At 40.2% G+C, this 11,464-nt stretch overlaps 1 protein-coding gene across 1 annotated transcript; it reads left to right on the top strand.

The window, feature by feature from the left end:
- Positions 1-204: 204 nt before the first annotated feature.
- On the top strand, positions 205-11,234 carry ARL5B (ADP ribosylation factor like GTPase 5B). The gene is made up of 6 exons (XM_063303545.1): positions 205-327; positions 3,843-3,903; positions 5,229-5,376; positions 6,324-6,407; positions 7,257-7,408; positions 7,812-11,234. Exons 1-6 carry the CDS (start codon positions 282-284, stop codon positions 7,858-7,860), a joined length of 540 nt encoding a protein of 179 aa, XP_063159615.1. The 5' UTR covers positions 205-281; the 3' UTR covers positions 7,861-11,234.
- Positions 11,235-11,464: the final 230 nt, after the last annotated feature.

Below are 11,464 nucleotides of genomic sequence, written 5' to 3'. Positions count from 1 at the left end.
CCCGGTTTCGCTCTTGGGGCAGCGTTATGCGTCATCGCTCGTCCCGGGGCTGCACCGGCTTGCGCGAGCCCAGACGTAGCGACGTCAGCGTTCTGAGTCAGGAAGGAGGGGCGGGGTCCGCGCGGTGCCAGTGTGGCTGGAGGGCGGGGGCGGAGGCGGAGGGGAGGGCGGAGTTGAGCTGGTTTCGGTCCCACCTGCTTTTTCTGCCGCGTTGGGTAGGGAAGACGGGGCAGAGGAAGGCGCCTCGCAGGTCCAGCGGAGGTCGCGGCTCCCGTTCCGGGATGGGGCTCCTATTCGCGAAGCTGTGGAGTCTGTTCTGTACGCAGGGTGAGTGGCTGGCTGGCTCCATCAGGAGAGCCCAACAGCAGCAGCGATGCCCCCGCGGGGCGGAGGCGAGGGGAAGACCCCCGGGGGCAGCATGGACCCGGGCAGACAGGCTGGGCTTTGGCCGCGGATATTGTGGCCGAGGAGGGAGCGGGTCCCGCGGGAAGGCCGATCCGGGTGGAAAGCAGCAAGAGGGGCTCGCCTGGGGAGGGTTGCAGCAGGAGGCACCACCTAGCCGACCTTAGGGACGCTTCGAAAGCTAAGTACGATCGGCTCTGGTTTGGACTGGGATGGGAGACTAAATGCACGGAATCCCAGGGCTGTAGACGGGATGAGGACGCGGGAGAAAACTAATGGCAAATCCCTTCTGTCTTGTTGCTGAGAAAACGGTAGGACCATGTCCATATTGGTGAGCTTGACTGGGGGGACTTCCCCCCTTTTTATTGCCTGCATTTATTTTATCCTGAGATGTTCCTCCACCCACCTGTTCCTCTAACAATCCTGGGAGTGGGCTAGGCTGGAAAAGATAGATAGCTATTGATGGCTTTGAAACTGGGGGTTTGAAATTGAGTACTGTACAGCATTCCTCATTTAGGCATTATTCTAGAGCAGTGTTTCCCACCTTAGCAACTTTAAGTTGTGTGGACTTCAGTTCCCAGAAATCTGGGAGTTGAAATCCACACAACTTAAACAGAAGTCCACACAACTTAAAGTTGCTAAGGATGAGAAACACTGATCTCAAGGAGTCAAGTCTTTGAGACACAGTTCATTGATGGTGAGGTTAGATGGTGCTAGATCAAGAGGGAATAGAGAGCTGGGCTGAAAAGGAGGGAAAATTAAAGTTTCTTCTAGAGCATAGAAGGTTACTTGTTGCTGATAGGACAGATGGATTAGAAGTGTTTAAAATACAGGGACAAAGTTTGATTTTGAACCCACAGAAAATGTGACGTGATGAAATAAGAGCGTTCAGTAAGGGAATTGACCTGAGATTATTGCTATTTGCCATCTTTCCCCACCCCCACCCCACCCCCTTGGCTAAAATGGTAATTCAGCCTGTAATTCAGAATGAATTAAAGTTAGTACATCTGAGAAAGGGAGTCTTTTGTGGTGGATGGGTTTTTTTCAGTGGGAACTTCCAAAATGGAAATACTCCAGTGTCTCTCTTGGCCTTTGGCTCCTTCGGGAAGAATATAACTATATTAAAATGTTTGTAGAAATCTGAGAACGTTTGCCTGTCACTCTTCCAGTGTAATGTATTTTCTGTCTGAAATTAGCCTGGTTGATGTTTAAGTATACGTACCAGTCTTTTAAAAAAAACAAAACCTAATGAATCCAAAGATCTATTTTCGCAGGTGATTTCTTAGAGAAAAAAATAAAGTTTATGAAGTTTTAAAGCTTATAAAGTAAATACATAAATATTGTCCAAGTCAATTTGTTCTACTGTTACTTAATCATTTTTAAATGTTGGTAATGCAGCATAATATCTGCCTTGAGAATAAGCTTTTGATCTTTTTAATTGAAATGTATATATATGCACACGCACACACACGCATAATGTAGCCCTGCAGCCATTCTGCTGTAAACTCTCAGTAGCACAGTAAAAAAATACTATGCAAACCTGCATTAATGTATTTCTTCCTTACTGGATTATCTATTAGTCCTTTATGAGATTTGAGCATTCAACTACCTTAGAACTATTGTACTCACTATTAGCACAAGCACACTTATTTTAATAAATATCCTGGTGCTTGTTGTCACTGTTAAGTTCCTAAACTATAAATATTAAAAATAGTTTCATGTGTGGCAACAGTTATGTCAGCAATTGTAGCAGAACATTCGGCAGATTAGGATGCACAAAGTGATGACCTGGGAGTGCATATGGTCCTTGAAAACTTTTAAGTATTTCCAGTACAGTATCTCCTACAGTCCTTCCTAAAGGTGCTGTCAAATGATTTTGTGTGTGTGTGTGTGTTGGTGGAAATAGCTTCCCATATATTTAGTAACAATAACTCTATTTAATAACTTTGATTAACTTAAAATTAAATCAGTATTATAGCATATTTTTTTCCTTCTCTTATCTCCTTTGGGGATATGTCCCTTAGTATGCAGCAGGAAGGCCTACTTTGACCCTTCATGCGAAAAGGTCCCATATCCCTGGGGTAGATTGCCTGAATTGTGTGAAAAAGCTTCAGCCTGAGTTGTTGGCCACCAGTCTGGGAGAGGGTTATAGGAACCACTTTCTCACACTCAGTTTTGCCATCATCGAACAGTAGCGTCCATCAGGAGGTTCAGTAGTGATTCTGGTATGAGAAGCAGCTCTAAGATATTGATCAAAACAACATTGGTGGTTGTGACTTGTGTAATTGCTTCAAGTAGAAGACTGACCTGCTCCATACTTAATGTGGAGCAATGATATGATTTGTTTGTTTTCAGCCTACATGAAATGTGAATTCTTCCATTTTTGATTTAGCATTGTGTGTTAGCTAGATTCTGCCTTGCTGAACAATCCATGGTTATAAATCCTGTATTATGGGTGGACCCATAATTTCAGCTTTCAGAAAGAGTTAAAATGGAGGAGTGAGGTAATAGATTTATGATACTAGCTCATGGAATATTTATTTTGCATTAAGCTGATTAAGGGACGCGGTGGCGCTGCGGGTTAAACCGCTGGGCTGCAGATTGGAAGGTCGGCGGTTCGAAACCGCGCGGCGGGGTGAGCTCCCGTTGCTCGTCCCAGCTCCTGCTCACCTAGCAGTTTGAAAACATGCAAATGTGAGTAGATCAATAGGTACCGCTTCGGCGGGAAGGTAACGGCGTTCCGAGTTGTCATGCTGGCCACATGACCCGGAAGTGTCTATGACAATGCCGGCTCTAAGGCTTAGAAACGGAGATGAGCACTGCCCCCTAGAGTCGGACACGACTGGACTTTACGTCGAGGGAAACCTTTACCTTTACCTTTAAGCTGATAAAGCTTCATATGCATTGTAATTGGGAGAAAGGTAATTCTTCCCAATTTAATAGTGACTCACAACCTTGATCATGGCTAATGATGTTTCATGAGATGAAGTTTCAAGCTACCAAACTGTTGCTATGTGTTTACTTTTCCTAGTAGTAAATGGTTTTAAAATAATTCGTATTAGCTTTCCAATATAGCTGTTGATATTTGTAAAACAAATATTAAGAGAATGTTGGCTATCTAAAAAAAAATCTGTGCTTTTCTATATCTGTCCTCCAGCCTTTTTAAAAAAAAGTTAAGGCAAGGGGAGGTCCTTGGCAGGTTTGGAATAGATGGGATTGGAATAAAATCTGTTATATCCTGGACTTTGCTTGTCTTACATCATTCTAAGTCAAATTTCCAGTCAGAAATCTGTCATTCAAACTATTCTATAATGGAGTTCAATGACATAGCAGGCATATAAATGAAGTAAATAAGATAGCTGTAGGATATATTATATTAAAAATGCAGATTACTTGTAAGTGTTATGACTTTTACAGCTGTTCATTTTTATGCATTGTAGAACACAAAGTGATAATTGTGGGACTTGACAATGCTGGGAAGACTACAATTCTGTACCAATTGTAAGTATTTTCAGTATATATATTTTATCTTCACTCTATGAAGCTAATAATGATGCAGTATTTCTACAAGATATCAAAATATTTGGAAAATAAAACCTGTCCAAAACTGAAAAATATTTTAAATTCCTGAGTGTCAAATATCTCAGTCTGAAAGCTTGAATGTGTTTTTCAGCATGAGCATAAATTTAAAAAAGTATCTAGTTCAGTTCTTCCAGTATCTTAGGCATTTCCTTAACCCTTTCGCATCAGAACTCACATTGATTGATAATCCAATTTATTCCATTGGTGAAAGAGTAATGTTCTATTACTAGTTTAGTTTGCATTGCTTATTTCACATATGATCTAATGCTGGTCTGTAGGATGTTCTTTGGAATATTTCTTCCCTATGTTGCAACTGCTTTTATAACTATTAGAATTGATGGTTCTAAAGGGCACCAGCAGGTAATTGATATACTGACTTTCAGCACAAAGATCAAGCATTGAAGTTTGTCAAGAAGGAGAACAATCCGAAAGAGTTGTTCAATCATTTATGCTGAGAATAAGCTAAGGAGAGAATATCAAACAGAATTTCTTACTGCAGCTCTTCCTAAAAAGATACACTGCTAAGTTTCTCATATATGATTAAGCCCATGGCACAAAATTAAGGCTTCTAATGGTAGCTGAACTTAGAGATCACCCTTATATGGTTCTCATCATGTAATGGAGAGAGTAGAGCTGGATCTTGTAACCTGGCTGTCTGAACCTAAAATCCTCCAGACATTGGCAGGATAATGTGATTTTGTATAGGAGTGTGTCAGCTGATAACCCTTTCTGATTCTGATTGACTTTTTTGGGTATGGATCCCAGATCTGGTAATCAGATCTGGTATTCAGCCCATGGCCTTGATATCCTGGTGGATGCTTCATATCTGAGTCCAAAATGTTGCTATGGAGCATGGATATAACACTGGTTTGCAACTCTATAAAACGCCCAGGATCACATGGTAGCTGTTGAAAGTAGCTGTGCAATCCCAGAAAAAGTCATGACCACTTTATAGAATTGTAGAGAAGCTACATTTGCATGTTTAAACCCCTTTTTCGATTTATTTCCAAATTGCAGCACAGCCCTTTTACAAATTTCTTTGAATGGTGGTATACCAATGTTGGTGAGCAAGGTATAAGAGCATAATGAAAACCAGTCGAAAGCTTATTTTTTGAAAGAAAACAATGAATGTGTACTTAATTGCTGCCTTCTGGGTCAAAATAACTGTAACAACATTCTGGGCAGCCTCATGGTAGCTGCATTTCAGATCTTTTTAAATATACAACCTTTTCTCTTTTTTTTAGCTTAATGAATGAGGTAGTTCACACATCTCCTACCATAGGCAGTAATGTTGAAGAAATTGTTGTAAAAAACACACATTTCCTCATGTGGGATATTGGTGGACAGGAGTCATTAAGATCATCCTGGAATACTTATTATTCAAATACAGAGGTAGGTGGATATTTTATTCTGATTTTTGGCAGTTTATGATATCAGGGCTTTCAACTTTCATAGCTAATATCTGATCGGCAGTGTTGGGCTTCAGAGTTTTGGGACCGCGGTCAAGGGAACAGATTTCCTGACATTTCTCTGGCAACTGTGGCAGGCATCTTCAGAGGCGAAGTAGTTTCCTAAGTAGATTACAGACAACTGAACAGGGACTGACTGGGCTCCTGTCTTTATAGCCAGGTGACTTGACTTCTGATTGTCCTTTAGCCAAGCTGGTTTCTGATTGGAGCAGGTTGGTCAGGGCCAGTCTCTGATTGGCTCTTTGTGTGTGCCCGATCTTGATTGGTCATTTTGGTGGTGTTGGTTCCTATTGGTGATTTGTGTGAAGAACCTCACAAGGATAAATACTGTGTTTCACTTTGAGATTGGTTTTGTTAAGAAAAAGTGGGAGGGCAATATTGTAAATACATCACTAGTACCAAGGATCCATTCTGCCCAATGTGGTTAGCAAGCACTTGAGAGATTTAAAGCAGAATATACCTGGAAAGACAGTAATAGCAAAGGGCTTTGCTTAGAGCCTCTTTGTTTTTAGGAATCTTCAGGACACAGGAAGGGACCTTTTTGACTTCCCGTAGGAGGTACCACATGATATTGATCTCTGGTAAGCCTGAAGGGCAAAGCAAAAAGTTCTTTCTAGAGAGTTTGAGTGGTAAACACCTTGATTGTCCCTGCTTCTGTCACTTTGTACCACTCTTTGGTAAGATCTCTTTGCCCTTTGTCTCAAAGATGAGTAGGACTTTCAGAAAGAGCAAAAAAAGAAGCTATGTTGCCCTTGTTTCTGCACCAGACTGATACAGTTGTCCCTACAGAAGGAGTTTCATCTTCTGGGGTCCTGCCTGTTTTGCAACATGTTTCTTCAGTTCTTTCTTCAACTCTTCCTTTTTCCACAGTTTATAATCCTTGTAGTTGACAGCATTGATCGAGAGAGGCTGTCTGTCACAAAAGAAGAACTCTACAGAATGTTGGCCCATGAGGTATTTCATTTAGCTTTGATTGTATTCTTCGTGAATTCCCAGGACTTAGACTGGGAGGTAAATGAAAATCCCCAAAGGAGGGTTGTTCCTAATAAAACTCTATGGACGTATCTGAAGTCAGCATAAACCAAGTTTGGCTCAAGGGAGTCTTGACCTTTATTCTTGGAATGTGGACTTCAGTTTGGATCCTAAGTGCTGTAAAAGTGGACAGCAGACCTGCCAACTAGTGCAGAACAGAATTCTGGTTTTATATCCCAGTTATTTCAGAAGATTTGCCAAATCTCTGAATCAGCCTTCTGGGAAGAACAGTAGGGTATTTCATTGGCAAAAATTATAAGGGCCCACAGTGGACAAGTGCTTTCTGTCTATGTAATAGTAACTTAAAGCCAAATTATTCTTTTTTAAAAACAAAAGATGTAGAAGTAGGTTCATTTTCCTCCCTTTTATGTGCAGCAAAATGGGTTCTAGTCTTGAAACCTGAATTAAATTAGGAGTTTGCTTAGCCATCAGTGTAAAGCCGATCTTTTGGAAGCAGCCTAAGGGCAGCAAGGCACCTGCTGTCCCCCCACCCCCAAATATATTGACATAAGTAGGACAAACTTTAAAAATGGCTAAAATCTTATGATTTAGGGTGTTTGGCATTTTGTCATGGTTTCCTTAAGGTTACACGTCGTTGTGCAGTACTGCCTAAAATAGATTGTCAGTATCTGACATAAGGGAAACACATAATCACCCTCTGCTGAAGCAGTTTGCACAGTTAAAGTTTCAGTAGCATATATTATAAAGGATTATTTATGTAGCACTTAGCACCATAGAAACCCAAGTCATCTAAATATGTGCATTTTACAGGATTTACAAAAAGCCGCCGTTCTCATTTTTGCAAATAAGCAAGATATGAAGGGTTGTATGACAGCAGCTGAAATTTCCAAGTATCTAACCCTTAGTTCTATAAAGGATCACCCATGGCACATTCAGTCCTGCTGTGCATTAACAGGAGAAGGGTAAGTATTTATTGTAATGAAATATTTTACTTTAGAGAAATGTACAATCCAATAGAAGAGAATATCTGTAGCTCAGAGCTGAACTCCTTGGTGCTCTCTGCGCTTGGTCGTTTGCTTGCAGACATTTCATTACCCAACTAGGTAACATCTTCAGGGCTAGTGAGTGTGGGGTTTGCTCCCTGTTTATATACAGCAGCTTGCCCTGCCAGTGTTGGTGGGGGTGTGGTTTTCTCCTTGGCAGTTCCTTGATTGGGGTGTTGTTCTCTGGTTGGTTTGTTGTCTGGTGTTAATCCCTGCTTATCTGAGTGTTGATTTTGCCTTCAAATCATGACCTCTTAATAGAGACTAATAGAGCTACAATGAGTATATTTGTTAAGACTTGAGTTTTCTTCTTCTCCCCCAGGTTGTGCCAAGGACTGGAATGGATGACTTCCCGAATCGGAGTAAGATAATTCTTCTGGATTGGAAGTGAGAGTTATCCCATGGACTACCCTTTGTGGTACACTTGTCTGCTTCGTGTAGGAACAGGTTTGATTTAAAAAAACAAAACAAACTTCTGAAACCTCCACAACAAGCAACACTTGAATCGAGTGCAGCTAATCAAAACTCAGAGTATTTTTTAAACTTTTTTAAAATGCACTAGTCTTGGATGGATAAGCAAGTTCTCCTACAACATAACTTAAAGAACTCTGCCTTGTATAACAAAACTCACCATTGAAAAGATTCCTTCTTGCAGCTGAATAGCCTGTAGCATCGGTCAGTTTGCTTCCTTTTCTGTTTCGTACTGCAACAATAAGCTTTAAGACTCCCAGGATTATGGATATTAGGGTCAGTGGATTTCCAGATGATGGGAATTCCAGTATCAGTACCCATTACTGGAGTTCTCTAACATTGAAATGATTATTTATTTGCTATCAATGCTGCTGCCTTTTGCCAATACATTTCTGCCTGAGAAAGCATACACCTTTTTCTTAAAGTGTATGCTATAAATATTTTATATATTGGGTTTTTTGGTAAAATGATTGTAGGGGAAGAAAAACTTTGTGTTATCAAGGAGGGCTAATTATACTGCACTGTGTTTTAACAATGCATATTTAATAGAGAAAACTTCCAGTATACGGAGAGATGTATTTTTCAAATAATCTTAATAACACATGAAGGCCAAACTCTTTGGGATTCTGTGCTATTAGCCAATGAGGCTTTTTAATTGGATTCAGAATTACTGAGTAACAGAATTAAATTGGTTGAATGTTGTGAATAATGTATGAAATAATAAGTTTGAAAAAGTGATTCATAATTATTCACTGGGGAAACTTAGAAAGTATTCTTGAAAGTAACTTGGTTCTGTTGCAAATTGGCCCATGACTTTTTCTTATAGAAAGCCGGATTATTAATGTGATTCCCCCCCCAGAATTAGGACTTGTTCTACATATCAGTGTCTTATCTTGTGTGGTCTTCATAAGTGACTTGTGTTTTCATGGAAGGTTATTGTAAATGTCCCACTAACAGTATTATGTAGTATTTTTAAAACTGAAAGGTGTCTGTTTCTTATGAGGATAGATTTCTTGACATGCAGTAATGCTGGTATTGAGTGTCATCTGACACCTAACATGGTTGTGGCTCCTCCTTTGTCTCCTTGCCAGGGATCACAGATATAGTTGCTAGTTAAGAAAGTTGACCTACAATACATCTGGAGGTTGCTAAGTTGAGGAAGGCTGATGTACCTAGGTATCTGGTATAAGCCACCATGGTGTTATCAGGCAAGTGACACAAATTATGTAATTTATGCCAGTTGCATCATGACACCTGTGATTATGCTTCCCATCACTCTTACATCCATTCTGATGTATCTAAAACTACAAAGGTGAGCTTTTCTGCTCAGTGTAATCTACACTTGCAAGCCTGAACAGAGGACTCCATGTTAGCTTTGGCTTAATACACAAGGGAGGTGTGCTATAGTTAAAAGTGGACTGTATTTTCATGAACCTAAACAATGGCTTGGCAGGCACAGTATTTCTTGAAGGCTCATTTTGTATCAGAAGAGAAATGAGAAGCAACTGTTCGAAATATAGAAGTTTCCTTTGAGTCAAGTTCAACTCTTGTGACTTCATGGACATGTCTAGGTAGTTTTCTTGGTAACAGTACTGAAATGGTGTGCCATTGCTGCCTTCTGGCATTTTTTTCCTATCCAGGCTAGCCGATAGAGCTGGCTCTTCCTTGTAATGTGAACCTATGTAGTTTTCTGAGATCAGCCAAGTCAACAGTCTACTATATCCTCTGGCGGGGCGTGTTTCCATTCCAGTGAATTTTCTAAGAGTTTTTTTTTTAAATGTCAGAGTACGTAGGGATAGCACTTAGTTTTAAAAGTATAAGTTAGCCAAGGGTTCTCTCAGTTTCACTTAGCCCTTAAAACTCCCAGCAGGAAGAGTCTTCTTCCTTCTCAAGTATTAACTGAAATGATATTGCATGCTTTCTTGCAAAGAACTTGGCACTAGAGTAGGTAGGAGGCTAGCTAGTTAGCTAGCTGATGGATCCCTCACTGCCTCATACTTTTTAAAGGTGGAAGTGCCTTCCCTTTTGAGGAAGAGATGCTAGCCAGACATCATTATTTATTATTATTTATTATTATTATTTATTATAGGTTCTTCCCAGTAGCATATATACAATAAAAGACAGTTAAAAACTCAACACACAAACACACACACACATTCATTTAATAACCTGGTCACCTTCAGTGACCACCAAGTGTTGTCACTTGCCCGTAATTTTCTTATGGCTAGCATTTATCCCACCACGCATTTCTCTAGAGATGAAATCTTCAAATCTAATTTCAGAGGAACTTTGGAATTCACTTAGATCCCTACTTCCTTAATTCTGTCCGTTCCTTTGATGTTGTCAACTACAGGTCAGTCTTCTGTACCTTTTAATAGTCCACATGCTCCATAACTTGAAGGTATAAATAGAGCTTAAATAGGAACAATGATAATTCTATACCAGTTGATGGATGATTTGTTCCTTAGGGCCAGTACTGTCTACTTTTTGGGTCCTTGGGAAAGTGTGTGTCTCATCATCTGCTAGTTGCTTGTTTTTAAACTAGAGATGTCTTGGAACTGTGTCTGGGATGTTATGTGTCAGAGCATCTGTTCCATTAACTAGCTGTGATCCTGCCCTGTCCAAGATACTAGGGAGTTAGTAACTGTTTCTGATCCAAGATTCTCAGTGATTCTTTGACCTGCTTAAGCATTCTGTGTGATGGTATGGGATCATTTGAAAGGGAGGTTTTTAAGTGGGATAGTATATCATCACAGCCCCAGCCCCGGTCATTTTCCTTCTTTCTTTGCCTCCATGTTTGGTTTCTTTACGATCCTCACAGTAACTGCGAATATATCATTTTTTTTTCCAAAGAGGGAAGCAGTATGTATTTAAATTTGGCTCTTTCCATGCTGTGGAATTTGGAAAAGCTGGTCCATTTTGGCATCATCATTTCCTATGCTTATCAGGTTTTATCACTTTTATATCAAATAGTGAGCATGACATTGCACTGTAATTATGTTGAGGTGAATTAAACTGGTTATGTAAAACCCTTTGCACTGTTACAAAAACTACTGGCAACGCAATATAGATTGTGGTGGGGCAAGAACGGAAGAGAGGCTGATGGGCCAATAAAACAACAGTCCTACTCTGTTTGCACCACCTTTTGCGTGCAAGTATGGTTGGTTCTCTGGATCGTGACCCTGGATCTTATTCCTTGAATTACAGTTTGTATTTCTGTAATGAGCAGTTTGTTCAGTTCCAAAACTCACTGAACTGGTATTGAAATAAACAAACAGTGAAAAATCATTTTTATGTGTTACAGACTGGTCTTACTTGCCAAAGCTGTTCTTTAGCAAACAAGCATCCAAAGAATTCATGTTGGCCCTGAGCATTCATAAAATGGGATATCACTCTCCCCCCCAATCATGCGGCAAAAATACAATTCTGCACATCACCAACATTAGTTTGGTAATTTGATAAAGGACATGTGTTTTGTTCTTTTGAAGTGTTTCCCTTTATGTT

Source organism: Candoia aspera, chromosome 4 (assembly GCF_035149785.1).
Source record: "Candoia aspera isolate rCanAsp1 chromosome 4, rCanAsp1.hap2, whole genome shotgun sequence".
NCBI classification, from domain to species: Eukaryota; Metazoa; Chordata; class Lepidosauria; order Squamata; family Boidae; genus Candoia; species Candoia aspera.
Note: the sequence above shows the minus strand (reverse complement) of the source record. Positions and strands in the feature narration are given on the sequence as shown.

Excerpts from the sequence above, each read along its gene's own strand:
- ARL5B (XM_063303545.1), top strand. The coding sequence starts at position 282 with ATGGGGCTCCTATTCGCGAAGCTGTGGAGTCTGTTCTGTACGCAGG. Across the intron at positions 6,408-7,256 it reads ACAGAATGTTGGCCCATGAG|GATTTACAAAAAGCCGCCGT; the intron begins GTATTTCATTTA and ends TGCATTTTACAG. Across the intron at positions 7,409-7,811 it reads TGTGCATTAACAGGAGAAGG|GTTGTGCCAAGGACTGGAAT; the intron begins GTAAGTATTTAT and ends CTTCTCCCCCAG.